At 39.1% G+C, this 26,348-nt stretch overlaps 1 protein-coding gene across 1 annotated transcript in view; it reads left to right on the top strand.

Moving 5' to 3' along the window:
• The window catches only part of NBAS (NBAS subunit of NRZ tethering complex), a 388,176-nt gene that overhangs the window by 181,729 nt on the left and 180,099 nt on the right, over positions 1 to 26,348 (top strand). Inside the window, exons 32-35 of the mRNA XM_032172256.2 lie at positions 7,049 to 7,162; positions 17,285 to 17,398; positions 19,989 to 20,146; positions 21,614 to 21,703. Of these exons, the coding sequence (XP_032028147.1) occupies positions 7,049 to 7,162; positions 17,285 to 17,398; positions 19,989 to 20,146; positions 21,614 to 21,703 (476 nt within the window). The remainder of the gene's footprint in view (positions 1 to 7,048; positions 7,163 to 17,284; positions 17,399 to 19,988; positions 20,147 to 21,613; positions 21,704 to 26,348) is intronic.

The following is a 26,348-nucleotide window of genomic DNA, read 5'->3' as shown; positions in this document are numbered from 1 at the left end:
CTTAAATGTCTGAAGTCATTAACTACTTCCCCCTCAAATATTTATTTAATTGCAATTTTAGTCAAGGAAGAATCCAGAACACTATGAAATCTTTGCTCTGTTTGTATCTCTTGTTAGGCCATGCTATTACAGATTCGACTCTGTGTGTGTGTGTCTGTGTGTGTATCTGTGTGTCTGTGTTTTACCTCCTTATTTAATTCAAGCAGATTGGTATAATACAAAAAATTTTTCTTACAGTCCACCCAAGTACTACTGGATTTTAAAACATTACATTGAGCCCTGATTTTCTGTGCTGATCAATTAGCAGGATTTTTTGCTGGTAGTATGTGTATATCAGCTGCTGGGTTTGAATACCTGCAACCAAAACCGCTGCCCTGCTGTGGCTTCTGAGAATTTTCTGACTGAGGAGTATTTTGAGTATTTTAAGAAAGACATTTGCTTTCATGTCTTGACAGCTTTCCAGCTTGATATATTGATTTGGAGTTTCCTATTAGGATGACTGTCAGAAAACCTTCTGGATGTGAAGATGGAATATTGCCTTTGTATACTTTTTGTTGTGTTTATCTCACAGATGCCATTTAGGTTTTAGCTTCTTTTGTATTCATCAGTAATATTGGAGAAAGAAAACAACTTGATATTTAGACATTTATGGTTTAGGTATTTTTATGGTAGTCAGTGTACATAGTTCATTTTGTCATTTTGCTTTGTTTTGAAGCCTTCTTTGCCTACACTCCAGGAGTTGCTGTTTCTCATCAAGTAAAGGCTAGCAGTTCTAACTAAATTATAATCAATGAGCTAATTGAAAACAGGAACAGAAGTTGCATGTAAAAATGACTCCCTATGTGTGAGTCTTCTGTGAAATATTTGTGTGTGTGTATATGTGTATGCTTTTCTCTTTATTTTGGGTGTTTATGTAAATTTTTCTTAATAGTTAAATGAACAGCCTTTGAATATTTCATTTGGTCCACATGTTCTTTCTGTAATAGGGTAAGTCAGCTTTTCTGACTTACAGCATTGTAGTTACACTCAGCCTGGAGCTACTTCTGCCACTTATTACTGGGTAACTGGGGGCAAGTTTTAACCTTTTTCTCATTTACCATATGGGGGTACTAATAAGAATCTTACAGAATTGCTTATAAGGAATGTCTATACATTTATAGTGCCTAAGATATAGTAAGAACTGTACAATATCAATGATTATTTTTATACTTAAAGGTATTTTTTAAATAATCATAGAATTAGTGTGGTCTTACCTGTCTTCTCATTCTCCCCTCTTCCTTTCTCTTTATTCCTTTTTCTTTTCTTCTTCAGATTCTTCCCCTCCCTCCTCAGCATCTATTCATTGCCCTCTTTCCACCCCCCTTTTGCTTTCATTTAATAAACGTAAATTTAGGCACTTACCCTACTCTGGGAACTGAAATAATGATGGGGACCAGGCACATTCTATGACTTTACAGGGTTGTCACACTGATAATGAGACAGGATTACCCCAGAGTGTCATGTGTGAGTTTACATTCTGGTGCAGCTGCTTTGAGCTGTGTAACCTGTGGCAACAGTATCTTTGAGCTTCACATTTCTCAGATTGGGATAATAATAAAATATTTCTTACACATCCTGTAAGTTACATCTGGAGAAACCTTGTATTAGAAGATTCCATTCTTTATAAGTATTTCTGTGAATATGTCAGTAGGTAATAATATAGCTAATATTTATTGAGTGATTTTTATGTTCCAAATATGCTTTATATGTATTCACTAATTCTCAAAATGCCCTTTGGGCATTGTATTAGCCTGTTTTCACACTGCTATAAAGAAATACCCAAGACTGGGTAATTTATAAAGGTAAGAGGTTTAATTGACTCACGGTTCCACGTGACTGGGGAGGCCTCAGGAAACTTACAGTCATGGCAGAAGGCAAAGGGGAAGCAAAGATCTTCTTCATCTGTTGGCGGGAAAGAGAAGAGTGTATTTGAGAACGAGGAAGTGCCATGCTTTTAAACCATCAGTCCTGGTGAGAACTCACTATCATGAGAACAGCATGGGGGAACCGCCCCCACGATCCAGTCACCTTCCACCAGGTCATTCCCTCAACACCTGGGGATTACAATTCAAGATGAGATTTGAGTGGGGACACAGAACCTAACCATATCATTTCACCCCGGCCCTTCCTAGATCTCATGTCCTCACATTTCAAAACCAATTGTGCCTTCCCTGCAGTCCCCCAAAGTCTTAAGTCATTTCAGCATTAACTCAAAAGTTCAAGTCCAAAATCTCATCTGTGACAGGACAAGTCCCTTCCACCTAGGAGCCTGTAAAATCAAAAGCAGGTTAGTTACTTCCAAGATACAATGGGGGTACAGGCATTGGATAAATGCCTCCATTCCAAATGGGAGAAATTGGCCAAAGCAAAGGGGCCACAGGCCCCTGCAAGTGTGAAACCCAGCAGGGCAGTCATTAAATCTTAAAGCTCCAAAATAATCTCCTTTGACTCCCTGTCTCACATCCAGGGCACACTGATGCAAAGGGTGGGCCCCCATGGCCTTGGACAGAATGGTGGCTCACGCCTCTAATCCCAGGACTTTGGGAGGCTGAGGTAGGTGGATTGCTTGAGCTCAGGAGTTTGAGACCAGCCTTGGCAACATGGCAAAACCTGTCTCTATTTTTCAAAAAATTAAAAAATTAGCCAGGCTTGATGGTGCATGCCTGTAGTCCCAGCTACTTGGAGTACTGAGGCAGGAGGATCACTTGTCCTAGGAGATTGAGTCTGCAGTGAGTTGAGATTGTGCCACCGCACCGGAGCCTGGGCAATAGAGCGAGACCCTGTCTCAAAATAAAACCATGCCCTATAAGGTGGTGGTATTGTTTCCAATGTTCAGATGATGAAATCAAGGCACAGGGAGGTTAAGTAACTTGCCTAGGTTGCCTAGGGTCATCCAGCTAGTTAGAGGTGGAGCCAGGATTCAAACCTAGGTACTCTGGCTCAAGAACCTGCATTTGTAACAGTAGAGAATACTCTACTGAGGAAAAGGTGTGAGAGTGAAAGATTCTTCGAGAAGGAAACTCTTACTTATCCTCTTACTGGTCAGCTAAGTGTCTGACTCCTGCATATTACACCTTCCTGGCCTACACAATTCAGATTTGTATGATACTTCCACAACATCGCTAGTAACTTCATATGTTGTGGACCTTTGTTGCCATTCCCGAGTGACTGAAATTGATATTGCACAACTATCCTTTGAGGGGCATTTGGAATATAGGTAGCTGGTTAGAAAATGCTTTTTACATCTGAGACGTGCACGCGCGCGTGCGGGCGTGTGTGTGTGTGTGTATGCATACATGTGTTTTATAATAGGTTTTTAAAAAATCTTTTGAGATATATTCATGATTTCTACAGGAAAATTAGATTATCTTTAATTATTAAAATGTACATACATGCATATCTTTTTCATGTTCATTCATTCAATTTGGAAAGGAATTTTTGGAGTTGAACACTTCTTCCTTTTTGGAAAGACAGTAATATCTAGGGCTTGAATTTATTTAACTGATAATTCACATTTTGAAATATAATTAAGCAGGCCCTAAATCAGCAGAAAAAGGGAACTGGTATAGTGATTGTCCAGAGGATCAGAAAATACGTAAGTAAATAAAGTAAAAAGTCATTTGAACAGGGTAATTGCAGTCTATTAGAATCCTGCTGTCCAAATTTATTTAATGTACTTCAAATATTAGTAGTGTGCGTTGCTTAGGGCAACAGGAGACAAATAATCAAACTTGAGTGTTCCATTAAATGGAAGTTTAGAGAAAATGATGATCCACTGCTATGTGTGGTTTCAGTTCTCTACCTTGATTTTATTGAGCTAGAAAAGGAGTGGTAAAAGTAAGGAAGTCAGTTTAGTAGAATTACTAAAGCTAGAGCTTCTCTAAGAAGAATACAATAATTCATCAACAAAGCCATAAAAGCAGCTATGGAAACTCCAGATTTTTACATATGTGGAATGCAGGTAATATCTGCAACAAGTCTTGTTTTGAAAATCAAATTAGAAATATGTTAGAAGTACCTATCTCATAATTATCATATGTTACTGAATCTGGAAAAAGCCCCGTAAAGTAGTAGTGGATATTGAGGAAAAAACCCACAGTGTTTTTATTGTGATAAGGTATGGAAAGGCTTGAAGTATACTGTATCGGTGAGTTTTTACGATTGTGCTGTAGTGAAAAACTCAGAATCTCCATAATATGTGGTAACAGGCTTATTCCTTGCTCACAATCATGTCCACTTTGGTTAGCCGCAGCACCACCCCATGAGACACGGCCTTGTCACAGTAGAAGGGAAAGATCTGTAGTGGAATTCCACGATGACTCTTAACAGCTTTCACTCAGGAGTGGCATGTATCATTTCCACTCACATTAATTGCCTGTAGATGTCACAGGGCCAAGCCTCATGTTACGGAAGCAGGAATTTGGGATATGAATAGTTGCAGTGGATAATTGGGAAGAGTAATACAGTCTGCAGAAGCTATACTCAGATGTAGGTATTAGCAATGGTGATTTTGAAGGAAGTAACTGAAGAGTAAGTACATTGACTTTATATTTTAAAGGCCACGCACAACAGGATTATTGTTGTAGATGTATAAATATTCATTTTAAGAGAGTCTAGGCCAGGTATGTTGGTTCACGCCTGTAATCCTAGCACTTTGGGAGTCTGAGGAGGGCGGATCACAAGGTCAGGAGTTCTAGACTAGCCTGGCCAATATGGTGAAACTCCGTCGCTACTAAGAATACAAAAATTAGCCAGGCGTGGTGGCACGTGCCTGTAGTCCCAGCTACTTGGGAGGCTGAGGCAGAAGAATCACTTGAACCTGGGAGGCGGAGGTTGCAGTAAGCCGAGATTGCACCACTGCACTCCAGCCTGGGCAACACAGGGAGATTCTATCTCAAAAAAAAAAAGAGTCAAAACATTAGGAAACACACACTGAAGTATTTAGCAATAAAGAGAAATGTTATTTGCAACTTATTCTCAAATGGTTCAGAAAAAAATAAATGTGTATGTATATTTGTGTGTATATATGTGTAACTATTTGTATATATATGCACTTGTATACATGTGTATTATAAATATGTGTATATATTTGTGCATGTATAAGTATTTGTGTGTGTATATACATATTCCTGTGTGAATATACGGTGGAAGGAAGCAGGGAGAGTATGTGTGCATGATTGCACATGGACATGTGCGAAGGTGCAAATTATTAATCATCTGTTAATCTCAGCAAAGAGTATAGAGGATTTCTTTGTACTTTCCTTGCAACCTTTTTTGAGTTTAACATTAAATTGTAATAAATCCTTACCTTCCCCCCAAAAGCCCATTCCAGAGAAAAAATACCACCTCTCTTCTTTATCTCCCCCGTCCCTGGCCCCTCTCACCTATGTAGAAGTTTTGAGAGAACACAAGATGTATGGAGAACAGCCATGGATTTAGGAAAGGATAAAGGATTCAAGGTGTGAAAACATTTAGCGAGCCGGGTTGAATTTTGGTCCCATCACTTTTTCAGTGACCTTTACCAAAGTATTTAACCTTTCTGCACCTCAGTTTATTCTCTTGAGGATAATAGTACCTGCCTTCTATTAATAAGAATTTGCTGTGTAGGGTTAATATACATAAAGCACCTCCAGCAGTGCCTGAGACTAGCTCCTATTCCTTTCACATCAGCTGCTATTATCGTAGTTGTTGTTATTATAATTATTGGGGGCCAGCCTCCCTGGCAGTGCTGTGTTTCTTGAAGGATTCCTCAGGGATCTAGAACTAGAAATCGCATTTGACCCAGCCATCCCATTACTGGGTATATACCCAAAGGACTATAAATCATGCTGCTATAAAGACACATGCACACGTATGTTTATTGCGGCACTATTCACAATAGCAAAGAGTTGGAACCAACCCAAATGTCCAACAACGATAGACTGGATTAAGAAAATGTGGCACATATACACCATGGAATACTATGCAGCCATAAAAAATGATGAGTTCATGTCCTTTGTAGGGACATGGATGAAACTGGAAAACATCATTCTCAGTAAACTATCGCAAGGACAAAAAACCAAACACCGCATGTTCTCACTCATAGGTGGGAATTGAACAATGAGAACTCATGGACACAGGAAGGGGAACATCACACTCCGGGGACTGTTGTGGGGTTGGGGGAGGGGGGAGGGACAGCATTAGGAGATATACCTAATGCTAAATGATGAGTTAATGGGTGCAGGAAATCAACATGGCAGATGGATACATATGTAACAAACCTGCACATTGTGCACATGCACCCTAAAACCTAAAGTATAATAATAAAAAAAAAGAAATAAAACTGAATTTAAAAAAAAAAAAAAAGGTTGCCATCTCTGCTGTAAATAAGTACCATTTGTTCCTAGAATATACGTAGTACCCTTTATCTAGGGTTTTTTAGCTGTGATTTTCATTTCTTCATAGTTTGAATTGGTTTGATCAGATGTGTTTTATTTTCCTAATATCCAGTTTATGTGAGAAAATTGGGCCTATGTTTGGAGGAAGGTTAATAAATTGCAACAGTGAGCACTTTGAAGACTCCTGCCCTCCAAACTGGGGTGATAAGTGGAGATAGCAAATGGATATTTAGAGCAAGGAATGGGGCTTAGAGGGTGAGGTGTGAGGGGGCTCGTATAATACTAAGTATATGAAGTTTTTAGAGACAAATACTGTCTTGTTTAAATTTTTCCCTAAGTCCTGACATGGTACTTAAAACAGTGAAACAGTTTTTTCTAGTTTCAGATTAACACTTCATTTCCTGTGCTTCAGAAGTTTGGTTATAAAGAAAAGATCAAGGTTGTACATTATTTACTCAGAAGCAATAATAATTTTGCTGTTTGTTAAACGTGCCTTTTACTTTTACTTAATTCTCCTTCATCTGATGCCTTACACAGTTTTCATTTTCTTTGGATGCCTTGCATTAGGAAGGCCATTAACACCCTTTTGTGATGGCCCTGGTCCAAATCTTTAATATGTCTTTCTTTTGTAGTGCGATTGTGCCCTGATCGGATCAGTCTCATCAAGGAGTGTATTTCCCAGTCCCCCACATGCTATAAACAATCCACCAAGCTTCTGGGCCTTGCTGAGCTGCTGAGGGTTGCAGGTAAGTCTTTTGAGTACTAAACTGCAGAATAAGCTTTCTATATTATTCTTGAATCGTTGCAGGAGAATAGCAGAATATATACTTACAGTGTCAGAAGAACAGCTTTTTTATTAGACAGGGTCTCGCTCTGTTGCTCAGGCTGGAGTGCAGTGAAATCTTTCTGCCTCAGCCTCTCAACTAGCTAAGAAGAACATCTTTGGGCAAGGATTAGTATTTTCTGGAAAAATTGACGTGTTATAAAAATGTGCCAATATTGAGCTTCTGGAACTATCTATTACTTAAACGAAGACAAGCTTATTCAGGGTGCCTCAAAGTGGTTGTGTGATCAGGAGCAGAAGTCAGTGTTACCATTTATAACCAGAAAACTTACATATAAAACAAACCAACCTCACCAGTTCACCTTCAGCGTCTGAATTTGGTTTTGTGTTTGAACCTGAACAATTTGTTAGAAAACTTTATACATTTACTACTTGGTGGGGTTTTCATGTGTTTTATCTCATGTAATCATCTCATAAATGATGTTGATTTTGATATTCTTCTCATTTTGCAAGGGAAGTTGGAGATGAGAGAAGTTAAATATTTTGCCCAGCAGAGTTCAATAGCAGGCTTTGGCTTTTAAGGAAAGTCTTTTTGACTCTACATTTCATATTTCCTTAACTACATCCTTCTGCTCACCAGTCTTTTTAATGCTTTTTTTTTGTAGTTTTGTCTTATGCTGATCTCTGCAAGAAGAGTTGTTGGTCATTTGGTTGTATAAGCAGTGGTTTGAAATTGTATTCATCTAAGCCACATATATATGTAACATATTTAATGGACTAAATATTTTAAAATTGTAATATGTAGGATTCTTAAGGTCTCCAGTTTTAGTGATCGTGTGTGTCATTTATCCTTTTCTAGTCTGTGTGAAGGTATAGCATCAGCATCTTTATATTTGGACTTGCAGCAGCCTGGCAATGTGATGGTAGTGTGATTGGGGCCAGGCATCTATTGTGAGACATCTGGAACGAATGGGGAGAACAGTGCATGTGGAGTCAGAACACTGGTTCGAGTTCTAACTCTGTGCCACACATTTGCTAAATTACTTTAGTTCCATTTTCTGCATCTGGAAAATAGGAATGATACCCTCTTTCTTCACCCGTGAAGTTATGAGAGACCCAAATGAGTTAATGCATGTGAAAGTGCTCTGTAAACTCTGATGCACTCTGATCATCAGGGAAGAATTCCATAAGGATCCAGGCCACAGAAGCTAACAAAGCAGCTCAGAGGTGTCATCTGCATTTTTATGTTCCTACTAGGATTTGTTTCCTCTTTTGTCTTTGTGATGTGTTAACATAGTAACAGGAATACCTGTGGTCTTGGTAATCTATATGAATTTTTAATGGGAAGAGAGAAAGTAATATTTTTCTGCTAGGTACTGTGGATACAAAGTTCTGTTACACATAGCTGCTGCCCTCTGAGAATTTAGACTCTTAGAGAGCTAGGGAAACAAGTAATTATGCTGCCAGCATAGGATGTGATCATAGTGTATGGCTTCTGTAAACAAATATTAGAAGACTCGAAGAAAGGCCATGCTAATTTTTGCCTGGGGAATTAAGAAAGATATCATAAAGCAGGTGGCCTTTACCTTATAGAGTGTTTTGGTTATCTGTTACTGCTTTACGAACCACCCGAAACCTGGTGGCTTAAAAAACAACCATTTATTTTTCTCTCTCCAGAAAAAGAGAAAAGAGATTTTCTCAATCTCTTCTGGAGATTGGGCTCAGCTAAGCAGGTCATGGTCTTTTATGAAATTGCATCAGATCCTGGCTAGGGATGGACTCATGTCAAAGGCTGCATTACTCACATGTCTGGGTACTTGGGCTGGGAAGACTTAAATAGCTGGGGACTGATATAGGGCTTTACAGGCATCTCTTCTCTCTGTGATTTCTCCTTGTACTTTTTCCATTTGATGGTCTCAGAGTACCCAGACTTCCTTCTTGTTGGCTGAAGGCTCCTGGAGTCAGTGCTCCAGGAGAAACTAGCAAAATCTTCAAGGCATTTTCTTTTTTTTCTTGAGACAGTTTCGCTCTTGTTGCCCAGGCTGGAGTGCAATGGTGCCATCTTGGCTCACTGCAACCTGTGCCTCCCAGATTCAAGCGAGTCTCCTGCCTTAGCCTCCCGAGTAGCTGGGATTACAGGCATGCGCCACCACACCCAGCTAATTTTGTATTTTTAGTAGAAACGGGGTTTCCCCATGCTGGTCAGGCTGGTCTGGAACTCCTAACTTCAGGTGACCCACCTGCCTCGGCCTCCCAAAGTGCTGGGATTACAGGCGTGACCACTGTGCCCGGCTGCTTCAAGGCATTTTCAAATCTAGCCTTGATATTTGGGCAGCTTCGTTTCCAGTGTATTTTATTCTTGGTTGCAGTTACACAGACCTTGCCAACTTCAAGGGGAATATTTACAGACCTCACCCGAAGGCTCTAATGGGGCTGAAGGTTCTGCTTCTAAGAGGGCTCATTCACATGGCTCTTGGCAGGGGGCCTCAGTCCTTTATGGCTGTTGGTAAGAGGCCTCAGTTTCCTGCTACATGGAAGTCTCCATCTGGCTGCTTGAGTGTGTTCTCTCACCGTGGCAGCTGGTTTCTCCTAGAGCGATTTGATTCACAAGAAAGCAAAGAGGAAGCTGTAATGCCTTTTATGATACGGTCTTGGAAGTCACACACCATCACTTCCACTTTATTTGTAGAAGTAAATCACTAAGATCAGCCCTTTGGTTATATTTTTCATTTAATCCACCTGCTCAGATTGGAATTGTCTTGAATTAAAAACAGTTAAATAACTTTGAACTTTAAGATAACTGTTTGGCACATCTTTATAAAAAGTTTCCATTAACAACAATAATAATACTCATTTTATGCTTTAATACTTATCTCAGTTCCTTCTTTGTCCTTTATAGGCAGAAATAGGAATCTTATTTTGAAAGTGAGGAGACAGGAATAGAGAAAAGTTAAATAATTATTGAGGATTTTATAGTTAAGAGGTTTTAAGTTAAACCCTTTACTCATAGAATTCTGTTTCCACCTTTTTTGACACTATATAATAATAATCAGTGGACTTTATTGTCCTTCATTTCATTCACAAGACCCTTGCATCTGGCTATTTTCACAGACATTCAGCAGATTTTACCACATCTCAAATCAAAAATTAATTGATCTGATAACATAAGAGAAAGGAATGCATCCAAATGAAAATGAAAGAGACTGAGTAGTTTAGATACCTGGTCTGTTAGTCACGACTCAACCAGAGGAGCAGAAACTGTAGGAGAGATACATGTTAAAGACTTCATTACCAGGAATGGGCTTTTACTACTATGGGGACTGGCTAAGCAAGTCTGAAATCCATAGGCAGTCAGTCAGGAGGAGAAGATCAGGAGCAGGAGGGAACTCTATGGACATGGCCTGAAGCTGTCACTCATAAGTTGGAATCTCTCCCCAACCACCAGCTCTTTCTTTATTTTATGACTATTTTTTAGGTTTTTGTTTATAGAAACGGGGTCTCACTATTTTGCCCATGCTGGTTTTGAACTCCTGGGCTCAAGCAATTCACCCGTCGCAGCCTCCCAAAGTGTTGGGATTGCAGGTGTGAACCACTGGGCCCGGCCCCGTCTCTTTCTTTCTTTCTTTCTGGAAAACTTCAACCTCTTTAAAGCCTTCCCTGAAGTTCAGTCAGACCCACCAAGATTATCTAGGATAAGCTTCTTTACGTAAAGTCAACTGAGTACTGTCTTTAATTATATCTGCAAAATACCTTCACAATACCACCCAGATTAGAGTTTACAGCCTAGCTAGGTTGACATAAAAAATTATAATCTGGACCTTTTATTTTTAATGTATTCTGAAGAAATGCAAACATTTCAATATATTATGTAGGAAATAGGTTTTATATTGTGTTATAGGTACATTTATTATAGAGAAACATTACATATTCCATTTCCAATATATGTTACTGTTACTATATCATGAGTGTGTTATTCTAATAATAGGTTTATGAATCTCAGTGCAACATCATCCCTTTTTAAGAATTTATTTATTTAGAGACAGACTCTTGCTCTGTTGCCCAGGCTGAAGTGCAGTGGGATGATCATATCTCACTGTAATCTTGAACTCCTGGGCTCAGGGGATCCTCCTGCCTCAGCCTCCTGACTAGCTGGGACTACAGGCATGTACCACCATGGTGGTACATTTTTCTTTTCTTTCTTTTTTTTTTTTTTTGTAGAGATGAGGTCTCGCTCCATTTTCCAGGTTGGTATTGAACTCCTTCCCTCAAACGATCCTCCTACCTCAGCCTCCCAAAGTGCTAAGATTACAGGCATGAGCCACTGTGCCTGGCCCTAGAATCTTTTTAGAATAGACTGGGCCAATACTTGCCTTGGATTTTATTTAAACTTATGAAGCACATAAAGAAGATGGATAGGTACATATTTTAAAAGTTTTATTCAACCCTTTCTGTAACATGTTTGCTTTTTCCTCCAAACCATATTATATCTTAGAAAATCAAGGGCCCTATACATATTTTCTTTTTTTTCCTGGAAATTTTTTTTTTTTTTTTTTTTTTGAGACAGAGTTTCACTCCTGTTTCTCAGGCTAGAGTACAATGGTACGATCTCAGCTCACTGCAACCTCCGCCTCCTGGGTTCAAGTGATTCTCCTGCCTCAGACACCCAAGTGGCTGGGATTACAGGCATGTGCCACCACACCTGGCTAATTTTTTGTATCTTTAGTAGAGATGGGATTTCTCCATGTTGGTCAGGCTGGTCTCGAACTCCTGACCTCAGGTGATCCGCCTGCCTCGGCCTCCCAAAGTGCTGGGATTACAGGCGTGAGCCACCGCGCCTGACCATTTCCTGGAAATATGAAAAATAATTTTAAGGCTCTTTAAAATATGAAACATATTAGATTTTTGTCCTTTTTAGCCTACATATCCAAATTATATTGTATTTGTTTTGTAGCTGAATTATTTGTCTTATAATTGAAAATAACACTCCGAATTTAATCTATGCCATTTTTTTGTTTTTGTTTTTTTGAGCCAGAGTCTCACTGTGTCACCCAGGCTGGAGTGCGGTGTTGTGATCTCGGCTCACTGCCACCTCTACCTCCTGGGTTCAAATAATTCTCATGCCTCAGCCTCCCGAGTAGCTGGGATTACAGGCATCCTCCACCGTGCCTAGCTAATTTTTGTATTTTTAGTAGAGATGGGATTTCACCATGTTGGCCAGGCTGGTCTTGAATTCCTCACCTCAAGTGATCCATCCACCTCGGCCTCCCAAAATGCTAGGATTACAGGTGTGAGCCACCGTGCCTGGCCTGTGTGCCTGTTTTATTGAGAATTTACAGTCATACTGCACAGCAATGGTACATGAAATTTTGGTCAACAATGATCTCATATGCAATGGTGGTTCCATAAAATTAAAATAGAGCTGAAAATTCCTGTCGCCTAGTGACATCAGCCGTTGTAACGCATTATTCACCTTTTTGTGGTGATGGAGAAGTAAACCTCCTATACAGCCAGTTGTGTAAGTTTGCCACATATAGTTATGTTGGTAGATAATTCTTGGTAAAGATACTAAATGACTACATTACTGGCTTATATATTTACTATACTGTGTTATTTTCGAAGGTGCGCCTCCTGTTTATAAAAGAAAAAAGTTAACTGTAAAATAGCAGGTCCTTCAGGAGGGATTCCAGAAGACATTGATATCATAGGAGATGATAGCACCATGTGTTATGGCCCCGAAGGCCTTCCAGTGGGACAATAGGTGGAGGTGGAAGAAAGTGATATTGATGTCCTGACCCAGTGTTTGGGCTAGACTAATATGTATGTTTGTGTCTTAGTATTTAACAAGAAATGTTTTAAAAAGTTAAAAAAAAAAAAAAAAAAAGGCTGGTCATGGCGGCTCAGGCCTCTAATCTAAACACTTTGGAAGGTTGAGGCAAGTGAATCACTTGAGGCCAGGAGTTCCACACCATCCTGAGAAACATAGTGAAATCCTGTGTCTATAAAAAATTTCCTGGGTGTGATGATGCATGCTTGTAGGCCTAACTACTTAGGATGCTGAGACAGGAGGCTGCCTTGAACCAAGGAGTTCATGAGGTTACAGTGAATTATGTAACTGCTGATCATGCCATTACACTCCAGCCTAGGCAACACAGTGAGATTCTGTTTTTTGTTTTGTTTTGTTTTGTTTTTTAAGTTATAGTAACCTATAGTTAACTTATTACTGAAGAAAGAAAAATATTTTTTTTACTAAATTTCGTGTAGCCTCAGTGTAGAGTGTTTATAATGTCTGCAGTAGTGTACAGTCATATCCTCGGCCTTCACATTCCCTCACCACCCAACAAACTGACTCACCCAGAGCAACTTCCAATCCTATAAACTCCATCCATGGTATATGTCCTATACAGAGTTACCATTTTTTATCTTTTGTACAATATTTTTACTGTACCTTTCCTATGTTTAGATACACATAATTCTTACCATTGCATTCCAGTTGCCCATAGTATTCAGTACAGAAACATACTGTACAGGTTTGTAGCCTACGAGCTATACCATATAGCCTAGATACGTAGTAGGCTATACCATCTAGGTTTGTGTGAGTGCACTCTATGATATTTGCTCAAGATGGAATTGCCTGATGATGTATGTCATGGAATGTATTCCTCTAGTTAAGCAACTCATGACTGTATTTTTTTGAGCCTCTCTATTATGTGCATAACTTGATGCTGGGTATTGAGCATCCAACTATGAACCAACCCCTGTCTGCCAAAAGCTTACCTTTTAATAGATAATAAAGATTATTAAAAAGATAATCACAATTTTTTTTGTCCTGATAGCCTACCATTCAAATAATTTGTTTTTAAGAGAGTGAAAAGTAAAGGAATATGTTGAAAGGGCAACGAAAACCTATATTTTATGTAAAGAAATAAAATATTTTATGTAAGATGTTTTTAAAAATATTTTCTAAAACTTTTTGGAAAATAATTTTAGATCTTTTAACATGAGCTGAATTTTTCTTGTATATTTTTAGACTCTAGAAACTTACTCTGATAATAAAAGATTAGTAGTGTCAGTGAAACTATAAACTTATTTTGTGTTTAAGGTATTCCCCCTTTATATTTGTCATTTAAGAACACTCAAAGGGGAAAATACTTTTAAAAGACCTGGCAAAAATGTTTAAAGTCCCTGTTGGGGCGAAAACTTTTTCTTCATCTACTTTGTTTCAAATGGTTGGTCAGGTGCCTGTGAATTAATTGACAATAGACAGGAGAAAAACAAGATTTTTTTTACATATGCATGCAGAAGTCACTTAGTGATTAATAACTCTTGAATAGCAAGAAGTAAGGTTTATATACCAACGTAACAAAAAGGGGGATGGGGTGGGAGGGGCTAGGGCTTCAGTGGGAAAGTATGGAAGGTTCTGTTGGGCTTTTTGATGCAACTGACAGTCTCTGTTCCAACTGAGTTCTCAGGAAACTCCTGTGGAGGGGGTTTAATTGCAGTTTTATTTTAGGAAGACACTGCTTTATTCAGATAAGATAAATTCAGTTAGGGTTTCTTTCTGCATCTTCTGTAGCTCAAATGTTTTCACTTTGAAATAACCTGCATACCAGAACTGTGATCCCTTGAACCCCAAATTATTTTCATTCTGTTAGCCTTTAGAAGGAAAAAAAGTCAAAAATTTAATGTAGATAGTGTGTTGGCTAGCATAGTAATGTTGTGGTTTTTGCAGATCACAGGCCGTTTGGCTCCTCACGTAATAAAAATGAACACAAGCCAGATGTGTTGGTTCACGCCTCTAATCCCAACATTTTGGGAGGCTGAGGCAGGAGGATTGCTTCAGTCCAGGAGTTCGAGACTGGCCTGGGTAACATAGCAAGACCCTGTTTGTACAAAAAATAAAAAAGTTAGCCAGGTTTAGTGGTATGTTCCTGTAGGCGCAGTGACTCTGAAGGCTGAGGTGGGAGGATTGCTTGAACCTGGGAGGTCGAGGTTGCAGTGAGCAGTGATAGTGCCACTGTACTCCAGCTTGGGCAACGGAGAGAAACTGCATCTCTAAATAAATAAATACATGCACACGCACACACGCACACATGCACACGCACACACACACACACACACACACGGCCAAGCAGCTTTCCCAGTCAAGGCTTTTATTTTAGGGCTTGGGCTCAAGCACATGGGAGACAGCAGAGGCACAAGGACTCTCTGTAGACTCCCTGAAAAAAACGGTAGGGATTTTTTGTTTTCGTTTTTAGGCAAAGAGCAGGAATTGATATCTGTGGTAAAGTACGCCGGCTGGGCTGGGCAGCGCAGGTGAGTGGTAGGGCAGCGCAGGTGAGTGGTAGGGTGCGCAGGTGAGTGGTAGGGTGCGCAGGTGAGTGGTAGGGCATGCAGGTCGGTGTTATTTGGTTGCCATAATTACCTTAAGTAATGGGTCACTTGGTGGTCTGGCTGGTAGCAACAGGCTGCAGATCCATTTCCAGCCTTTGTTCCCCAGGAGAGACACTCCACAACCTTGGTTTGATATTTAGATTTCCTTAAGTCCATTTCCCAGAATTCCTTAAGTAAAAGGCATGGTCAAACATCATGAGAGCACAGAAGAATGGCCATTCTCTTGGTATGACTAAGGGTTAGTGGCTATATTGCCAGCAAGGTGGTGGTGTGGGTTTTGTGATCAGTTGGACAAGAGAAGACAAAAGAAAAAATGCTTGAAGGGGGAGCTATATCCCATTCCTATTTATCTCATAGTGATCCTGTTTACACAGGGTAAAGTTAATAATGAAAGACTTGCTTTAAAGATATTATAAATTGTCTTTTTCATCCCCATTTTTATATACATACATCTGTGTGATTGAGATCCTTGGGTGCTGTTAATGAAAAAATTATCCCTGACGCATGTTTAAATGAGAGGCTGAGGCATGAGGATCACTTAAGCCCAGGAGTTTAAGACCAGCCTGGGCAACTTAGGGAGACCTGTCTCTTCAAACGAACAAACAAAAAATTGTAAGAGAGACTCTGCACTATAGGTATAGGGACTACTAAATTGGGCTTGTTAAAAGTAAACTTATGCACAATAAAATTTTAAGGGTTTATTTTCAGCAGACAGCAATTCATGAATCAGGCAGCACCAAACTCACAGTGGTTCAGGGCTCTTCTGAGTGGGTGTGATGGGAAAATTGTATAAGGTGTTTGTGGACAAAGAAAATACTTCATTAGTTAATGTGGGTAGTCCCTAGTTATAGTTGGTTGTGTCTGGTTTTACTGTTTCCATTGAGTTAGGTTTTACTTATGTTGGAACCTAAGTTGGGGCAGATGGAAAATTATAAAGAAGAATCATTGGGGTAAGGAGACATTCTGGTTAAACCACTTAACAGGGTACAAATTCTTGCCTGAGGGCTGGCCAGGGTGGCCAGATAACATCAGGGGGTTGGTGGCGGGGATGAGGGATTTGATCAGATATCAGGGATGACCAGATATCTGGAGTGGAGGATTCTGGCTACAACTGACAGCAGAAGTTGTGCTAAAATTGGACTCTCAAGGATATGTCCAAGGATGGGGCCCAGTAAGGCTTGGAGGAGCCCAACGAGAATTTGTTAAGGAACAATCTTTGCCAGTGCTCTGGACAGCGTTTGCATTCCATTTTCTAAATAGTAGTTGAATTTTTAAGATGAGAAGTTTATTGCTGCATCATCTTCATCCATTCACTTAATCTGCTGGTCATTATTTTTCAAGCCCATTTTATAACCTGCTTTCCTTTGGAAACATAAATTTTCTTCTCTTTCCCTTACCCTGGTAATACCAAGACTTTTTTGTAGGGCTCCAAACTACCCTGATTTTGGACTTCCTGGTTTGGGTATTTTAATTAGGAACTAATATTAATCATTGATCTCTTAGGAGACTGACGGCTAATTCCATGCTTCATAAGTGGATTGAAAGATCAAAGCAACTTTTTCCTCTCATCATTTAAAATCCATCTAATCTCTCTGTTTTATTTTTGAAGTAATTTGAAAGACAGTGTTAACAAGCTCTTCTATCAGTTGATGTTGCTTGTCATAATCATTAAGTCCTTTGCTTGGACTTACAGGTGAGGACCCAGAAGAAAGGCGGGGACAGGTTCTAATCCTTTTAGTGGAGCAGGCACTTTGCTTCCATGACTACAAAGCAGCCAGTATGCATTGTCAGGAGCTGATGGCCACAGGTGAGTAGACAGTTTATTTAACACTTTGCTCATGTCCTCTTTATGTGATGAATAATGGAAAAGGTCTGTTCTGAAATCAGTTGACCTGCTTGGTAAGCCAGCCACATTGAGGCTTGAGATACATTTTATGAGCACTGGTAAGTATATAGGCTGTGTACTTATATGTTAATATAAACATTTTAACAGATTCAGACATTGAATTTTGAGATTTTGCTTTCTAGTCCCTATTAAAAACATGCTCGTAATTTAAAAATAATTTTATGTAAAATATTTCAGTGCCATTTCCTGTATTTGTTATCTAAGAGAAAATTTAAATTTTTAGATTATTTAGTTTGTGTCTGTATAGTCAGTATTTCCATTCTTTAATTTTTTTTAAAGATAGTGTATTATTTCGTTCTCACACTGCTATAAAGAAATACCTGAGACTGGGTAATTTATAAAGGAAAGAGGTTTAATTGGCTCATAGTTCCGCAAGCTGTATAGGAAGCATGGCAGCATCTGCCTCCGGAAGGCTTCAGGGAGCTTTCACTCATGGCAGAAGGCAGAGTGGGGGCAGGAGGCTTACCTGGCTGGAGCAGAAGAAAAAGAGAGACAGGGGTGGGACTACCCACTTTTAAACAACCAGATCTCACAAGAACTCACTATCACAATGACAGCACCAAGAGGATATGATGTTAAACCATGAGAAATTGCACCCATGATCTAATCACCTCTCCCAAGGCCCCACCTCCAGCACTGGGGATTACATCTCAACATGAGGTTTGGATGGGGACACAGATCCAAACCATATCAGATAGCACTGTGCTTTTCAAACTGATGTTGAGAAATTGGGAAGTGGTTTGCAACTCCAAAATTCTTCATATTGAAATTCAAATTCAAGTCTCTGCAGGATAATCAGATTTTACTGTAGAATAATTCCTCACGTAAGGAACACATTCTTCAGTGTGATAGGGAGTTTTTTGTTGTTGTTGTTGTTGTTTTCTTATCATGGGCTCTGTAGTAAATTGTCAACTTTCCATGGCTATGCTTGAATATGTGAAGAATATGTGAAGGCCCAAACACATCTTTCTACCCACTATCAATGTATTAATAGAGAGTGGTTAAAATGCAGGGCCTCACTTCATGATGACTCATGGAGCTCTGCACTAATGATTTGTGCAACTTTTGCATGTGTACTGTTAAAGAAAACATTATTCTGACACTTGGTAATAACAGCAAGGACTATTGTGATGTGTATGAAGACCACTGCAATAGGGGAGAGAGATTGGACTCAACTCTGAATACAACAAGGACAGCTGGACATTTGTAGCCAACAGGCTGACTGAAGCGTCAGTGGATAGAAAATTAAGAGGAGACATCAAGGGCAGGGTGATCCTTGCTAAAATGATTTAATAGGACCTTGCTGAAGGCCGGCCAGGATCATCAGATATCACCGCTGAGGGATAAGTAATTTGATCAGTCCTTGAGAATTTGAGGATTCTGGCTAAACTGACTTAGTAGGATTTTTGCTAAAACTGGAGTATGCAGCCTAGCAAGGCTGGGGGCCAAGGTTAAGGCCTAGCTGAGAAGAGGGCTCAGGGTAGTCTGATTTACCTTTGGTCACAGAGAGGATCTTTGGCTTTACATCTATGAAAACATTTAAAACTCTCCAAAAATATTCAATATTTTACAACTTCAGCATTAGCAAATTGTTTTCATAAATGAGCTGTGTTCCATAATATTAACAGAGTGATTTTGCAACATTAAATTTAGAATAACTATGGCTCTCTGTGAAAATGTACTGATCTAAATTGTTCATATGGAGAGCTTTATAATGATTTTATTCTGGTAAGGGTAATATCTGAATTAACTTTTACTTCACATATTTAGAAAAAATTATTCTGTACTACAAGTTTTGTACTTATATAAATAGGCCTAAGGCTGGAATTCCTTCAAATGAGAATAAAAATATATTTTAAGAATTCAGAGTATAATATATAGGAAAAATATCCCTGCTGGGAGTTGGGGGGTGATTCAGTCACTGTCCTTAGATGTCTGTCTTATCTATAAAGTGAGTGATTCTGTATGAGGATCTATCATAATGTCTCTTTTTCTAGCACTTTGCAGTTTATATGTGCTTTTAAATACAAATGTTACTTAATTCCTTCAACAACCCAAGAGGAAGGTGTTATTATTGTCCTTGTAGGAAAAGAATTGTGATACTTTTGGCCCTTTCTTAAAGCTCTCACAGGAGTGCTAAGTAGCATGGTTGGACCAGGTCCTCAGGTCTTCTGAATTCAGATGGCTGCCTTTTTACAGAACACCAAATCTCAGTAGATTATTTGCATTTATTGTCAGTTAATCTAAAATTTAACAGAGTTTGTCAGAAACACTTGTCTAGAGTAGCATTGAACTTTCTGGATAATAAACCACCCTAATCTTTCCTAGCTTAGATTCTTATCTGTTTCTGCTTATAAAATAATGTGTCACTAATGACTGTGATTTTGCTTTGGTACCACAAGACCTGAGCAGGAAGCCATTGCATTTGTCATCTTAGATTGAATATTCTTCTTCTTTTGGGAATCATTTTTTTTCCTTGCCAATTTTGCAGGTTATCCTAAAAGTTGGGATGTTTGTAGCCAGTTAGGACAATCAGAAGGTTACCAGGACTTGGCCACTCGTCAAGAGCTCATGGCTTTTGCTTTGACACATTGCCCTCCTAGCAGCATTGAACTTCTTTTGGCAGCTAGCAGCTCTCTGCAGACAGAAGTAAGTCCTTCGATAAAGGAAATCCTAACCTGTATGAAGTACATGTTGTTGGGTGTGTGTATCTGAGATATGTGGTCATTTAAAAAAATAGTATGAGAATTTTAATTTATGGAAGAAAACTAGATTGTCACTTATGGAAAAGGGACATGAAAATATTAGGACATAACATAATGTTGCTGGCTTTATAACAGTAAGGAAGAAAGGATACAAGACAGCCTTGAGAAAGAAAGAAAGTAATATTTGGAAAGAAATTATTGAAAATAATGTGTAAAGTTAGTGTTGTGAATTAAACATATGCTAAATGGTCACGTAAAATATATCAGAAATCATATGGGTTAAAGCCAGTGGAGCAACCATTCCCTCAGGGATCCTTTGGAAATTGGAATTGGGGTGGGCTTTGGTTGGGGGAGATGCTGAATTTCCTAAATTCACAGGATAGATCTGCATAGGAGAGGATAGTGCCCCTGTGGAGAAACACTGTTAAATGTATGAGGAGATTCTAGAATTCACATTTTCATCCCATAGTCATTCTCTTACAGTTGGTAGCTAGTCAGGCAGACATGAGCAAGACAGGAGAGGGCCCCCACACCCCACTAGGAAAGTCAGGTGACCATCAGATGGGTCAAGCAGTTGTCACACTGCCTCTGTAAAATAATAATTGGTTGCAGCCAGCACCAGGGAAAGACAGTTTCCCTATAGGTAGAAAAAAAACCCTGAAACTGGTGATCAGCAGCTTCCTGATAAGATCTCAGGAGTTGCCCAGTGAGCTCAAGCATGTTCCCTAAGAGGCAAAATGGTGGAGTTTCACTGGCATATGACCTGTGAGGGCATTCCACCAGAGAAGAGAAGAATGCTGCAGCTGGGCATGCGTACAACTCCTGTAAACACACTGTGCACACTCCCCTCCCATCGCCAGCAGGCCATTGCACGTGTGCACAACCCACCCCAAGGGAAGAATCAGGAGAGAAGGGACACAAGAACCTGGAAGTATGCCAGGATGTAAAGCTCTAAGCCAAAAGTCAAACCCCGCACTTGCCCTTCAAATCCCTCCTTTGGGCCTCTTCCAGGTGTATCTTCCTTCCTTGCATTCCTGCTCTAAAGCTTTTTAATAAACTTTCGCTCTTGCTCTAAAACTCCCCTCAGTCTCTTTTTCTGCCATATGCCCCTCAGTCAAATTTTTTCTTCTGAGGAGGCAAGAATTGAGGTTGTTCTAGACCCGAACATACACACTGCCTGTAACAATTCGTTACATTGTATATCAGTTTTTTTCACACTTGATCCCCACTTCTGAAACTACTGCATCCTTTTTTACCTGTCTGTGAAGTCCTGAAGTCTGTTACCAAAACTAATCATTATGAAAAGGTAATTTTCTTTTTAAATGTACTTTTTAAATTTCAAGCCTATATTGTGATGAGAAGTAAATTTAAAAACGTAACTCCTTTACCATATAGCCTATTCTTGTTTTAGATTCTTTATCAAAGAGTGAATTTCCAGATCCATCATGAAGGAGGGGAAAATATCAGTGCTTCACCATTAACTAGTAAAGCAGTACAAGAGGTAAGTTAAAATGAGGGAGAGGAGTTTGAAAGGTGGCTGAGAGTGGAATAAAATGGGATTACCTAACCTTGTGGATGAGAGGGGTTTCGTGTGTGTGTGTGTGCAGACCACTTTTCTTTTCAGCTTTTGTATGCGTGTATGAAATATAACATTCATATAGAAAAGTATACCAAAAATGTCCAGCTGAATAAATTATCATAAAGAAGACACCCATGAAACTACAGGTAAAGAAGCAGTACCTAACCACCTTCCAAATCCCCCAGACCCTCTCCTTATTAAACTTCCTTTTTTTTCGATGGAGTCTCACTCTTTTGCCAGGCTAGAGTGCAGTGGTGTGATCGCTCACTGCAACCTCCACCTCCCAGGTTCAAGTGATTCTCCTGCCTCAGCTTCCCAAGTAGCTGGGATTACAGGTGAGGGCCACCACACCCGGCTAATGTTTTGAATTTTTAGTTGAGATGGGGTCTCACCATGTTGGCCAGGCTGGTCTCGAACTCCTGACCTTAAGTGATCCACCCTCTTCAGCCTTCCAAAGTGCGTGGATTACAGGGGTGAGCCACCATGCCCAGCCTTCTGTATTTCATTCCTTATAACTTTTCTCTCCCTTCCCGGAGATCACCACTGTCCTGACTAATCCTGGTAACCAGATCTTTGTGATTTTTGTTTTTGTTTTAAATAATGTTGATACGTACCATACATACCCTCAATATGATAGTTTAGTTTTCCCTGTTTTTGTATTTTATAGAAATAGTTAGTGTTATGTTTGTGAGATCCATTCATGCTGTTATATGCAGCAGTAGTTTATTCATTTTTATTGCCATGTAGAAATTAATTTCGGTGTGCATAGTACAGTTTATTCATATGAACATTGACCTTGGTTTGTTTTCAATTTTGGTGACTAAAAATAATGTGACTGTCATCGTTTGTAGATGTCTCTAGTGTACATGGGCAAACAGTTCTCTCAGGCATATATTTAGCACTGTTAATGTGCATTGTGAGATATGTATATAATTCAACCTAAATAGATAATGCCAAATGCTTTTCTTTTGTTTTACCAATTAGACTTTGAACAGTAGTGTACAGGATTGCTAGTTACTCCAATTCAGGACATTGCTATTGTTGGTTTCCTAAACTTTGTCTGTTATCCCAAGTGTTTAATGATATCTAAGTAATTGATTTATATTTTTCTGATTACTAATGAGATGGAGATAGCTCAGGAGAGATCCTCTTTTTGAGGTGCTTGTTCGATTCTCTTGCTTATTTTGTGTTGGATTTTCGTTGTTTTCCTTTTCCTCATTGAGATTCTTATGAATAAAATTGTCTGAAGCAATTAAGTCTATATGTGTTTCAGGATCTTCCATCTTGGGAGACAAAGGAGGAAGAGTATGCCCCCTGAAACCTGTCTTCTTTTGGTCAGTGTTTGCCTCAGGGAATTTAACTTTTCAGGACTGTTTCCAGAAACATAGAATTAGCATTTTTTAGATCAAAGACAGTGGCCCAGTTTCTGACATCCCAGCTAGATAAATTAAGATGTGATGATTCTCTATATAGATTGGTTTTTCGTGAGATTCCGTCAAATGGTAAGCTTCACTTTTACAGTGTAAAATGTCCTTTATTTTTCCTGTAACTATTTTGGGAGGCACCTATTGTGGTAAGTGAACTGCACTAACTTTTTTTTTTGCTGTATCCATCTTGACAAAGTCATTAGTATTTGTGTACTTTACAGTTACTTTTAGAACTCTGGTACAAATCTTCAGTTGTGGAGTCTATTGATGGAATTAGGGCAAAGATACTTAGCTTTTGCCCAGAGTAGAATATATGCAACTACCCCTTTCTCAACTCTTTTTTTAATGTTAAAATTTAATTTGGTGAACATGGATCTAATATGCATGTGTACTTCCAGTTCAATACTAAGTAATCTGATTATCTCAAAGAGGGTTGTAATGTTACTTTTTGCCCCAATGGAATTTTTGCCTCTTCCTCCTGCAGTGGTGACTCTAGGACAGCACTGCCAATAGAACTTTCTTCAGTGAAGGAAATATGTCGTACCTGCACTGTTCATCATTGTAGCCACTGGTCACACAGAGCTATTGGGCACTTGAAATATCACTAGTGCACTTAAGGGATCACATTTGAAATTAAACGTATTTAATTAATTTATTTATTTTCGAGATGAGGTTTCACTATGTTGGCCAGACCGGTCTTGAACGCCTGGCCTCAAGTGATCCACCAGCTTTGGCCTCCCAAAGTGCTGGGAATACAGGTGTGAACCCTGCATCCAGCCTTAAATTGTATTTAATTTTATTTAATTTAAATTTAAATAACCACATGAGGCTACTATCTACCAGACTGGACATCAGAGCTCTAGAAGATGCACCATTCAGTGGAGGATGGCATTCAGCGCCATCACTGCAGGCAGTGGACTTCTTTTGTTGTTGTTGCACTCACTCCCTTCAGATGGCAGCCATAGCATTTTCTAGGGTCCTAGAGTGATGTGGATACACTTCGTCCTTTGACATGTTTTGATTTGTGGTTGTACTGAATAGCAACTATTGTTTTCCCTCATTGGATGTGGAAACACATTACATTTCTTTGCTGTTCTCTCTGTGGGATTCAGAACAGTTCTTATACTAGCTGATGGGTCACTAAATGTTCCACATATTAGGAGGAGTTGTCTTTCAAGGTCCAATTGAACACCTACTTTTCATGAGATCTTTATCCGAAGTTTTGTTCCTTTTGAACCTCTGATCCCTCCACAACTTGTCCAGTCACATCTCCTACTCTGCCTGCCTCCAGCATCATCCCTTTTCATGCCTTTCAAACATCTATTATGTTCCAGTGGTGGGGAACATATCACCATTTTCTGTGCAGGCTCTTTGATGCCTTTAGTGTTATTTTATAGAGTGTTTGGAGGACACTTCTTATCTTGTGCTCTTGTGCTTGTCTTGTGCTCTTATCCCTTCCATATGAGGTATTTTCTTTGTGAAGTTTTCCTTGAGTCTTTAATTGCCCCCTTGTCTATATTCCCTAAGCATTCTCTCTCACTGTTCCATTTTAGCACTTTATGGTGTGACGTGGTATTGTCTGGTCACTGGAGGTATGCCATCTATCTTTGTGTGCTTATTGTGCTTCTCAATTAGCGAATGCCTAGTTAACGTTTCACAAAGCTCAGTTGGAAACACCAACTGCATAATGATCAGTCAGTGGTAAAAATAAATTAGGAAGTGGATTTTTTTTTTTTCCTAAAATGAATTAGGAAGTGGATTTTCAGTCATCATGTGGTGCTACTGAGGTGCTGTGATGTTTTGGCCAGTGTGAGGAGTGTATCATTTTTCTGTTGAGCATGGAATTGCAATGTGTTTGCTAAGCTCAGCTTTATGAATTATTTGGAACCCGCTCGTTCTTTCCAAAATTTGTGAAAAGCCTTTTGTGACTTTGGGGACTTCTGTTTTCTGCTTCTACAGTGAATTACAAAGTGTCAGCCTGGCCTCTTGGTGGCGTCTTTGCAGTGGGCCATGCTGTGTTACTGCAAGTGGGCACATGTTACTCTATTAAATCCCGTCGGTAAATGAAGGAGACCACTGGTAGTCCTCTACAAGTTCCACTTAGCAAGGAAAGGGAGTTCTTCCAAAATGATTGTCTTTTGCTTTTCTTTTTAAGCTCCTTAAAAGCTTTCCTGTGTGCCTTTGTCCCCTTTCAGCAAATTGTAATAGACCTAGATCTCATGAAGTGCTAGTCCAAACCCTCAATGCACGCATTATGGCTTTGATTTATGAGGCACATTTCAGAATGTTATAGCTACTATTATTAGGTTAAAATATAGTGCTTCGCTATAAGATGCTGTGTGTTACACATAAACAGTAGATATAATAACCACATTAAATTATAGCTCATAAATGAGAGATGACTTTATGTGTAATCTTCTTTAATACTTAAGACTTTCATTACTTCACTTGTGAAAATAATGACTTTTATTTATATATCCAAGCAAAATAAAGATGTAATTGTTATGCAGTAGCATTTATGTTAGTACAAATGGAGCCTACAAGTTTGAAGATATTGCTGTTGTCCCTGTGAACAGGATGTTTGTCTATAAATAGAACAAAATGCATATTTGTGAATAACTACCAAAATTACAGATTTCCAATTTCTCATTAATGTTGGTCATTATGCTTTTTAGATGGAACAGTATTCTACCACTTAGAGTATATTAACATTTTGTTTAGCTAGTATTAGGTATATCACTTAACCAATGGTGTTTTTTCTAGATAAATCTAATTAGAGTTAGAAATGGATTGTATACAAGGTTCCCATTAAAAAATCATTTGCACTGTGGGAAAGCTTGTTATGAGCATTTTAAGTGGCTACAGATTTATACGACTGGACTAATTAATGTTACAAACTTGAGCATGGGCTAAGTATAGAGCTAGTTTGAATTCGTAAAATTATTGTTTAGAAATATGTAAATAAAAGTGAGCAGAATGTCAGTTATATTACAGTATCTTGGCCAGCATTTACTTCTTCCATTCACCAGTTGGTGGACATTTGGGTTGTTTCCATTTCTTAGCTATTTAGAATAATGCTGCTCTGAATATTGATGTAAAAGTCTTTGTATGGAAATATGTTTTGATTTCTCTAGATGTAG

The sequence above is a fragment of the Hylobates moloch genome, unplaced genomic scaffold (genome assembly GCF_009828535.3).
Source record: "Hylobates moloch isolate HMO894 unplaced genomic scaffold, HMol_V3 SCAFFOLD_13, whole genome shotgun sequence".
Lineage (NCBI taxonomy): Eukaryota > Metazoa > Chordata > Mammalia > Primates > Hylobatidae > Hylobates > Hylobates moloch.
Note: the sequence above shows the minus strand (reverse complement) of the source record. Positions and strands in the feature narration are given on the sequence as shown.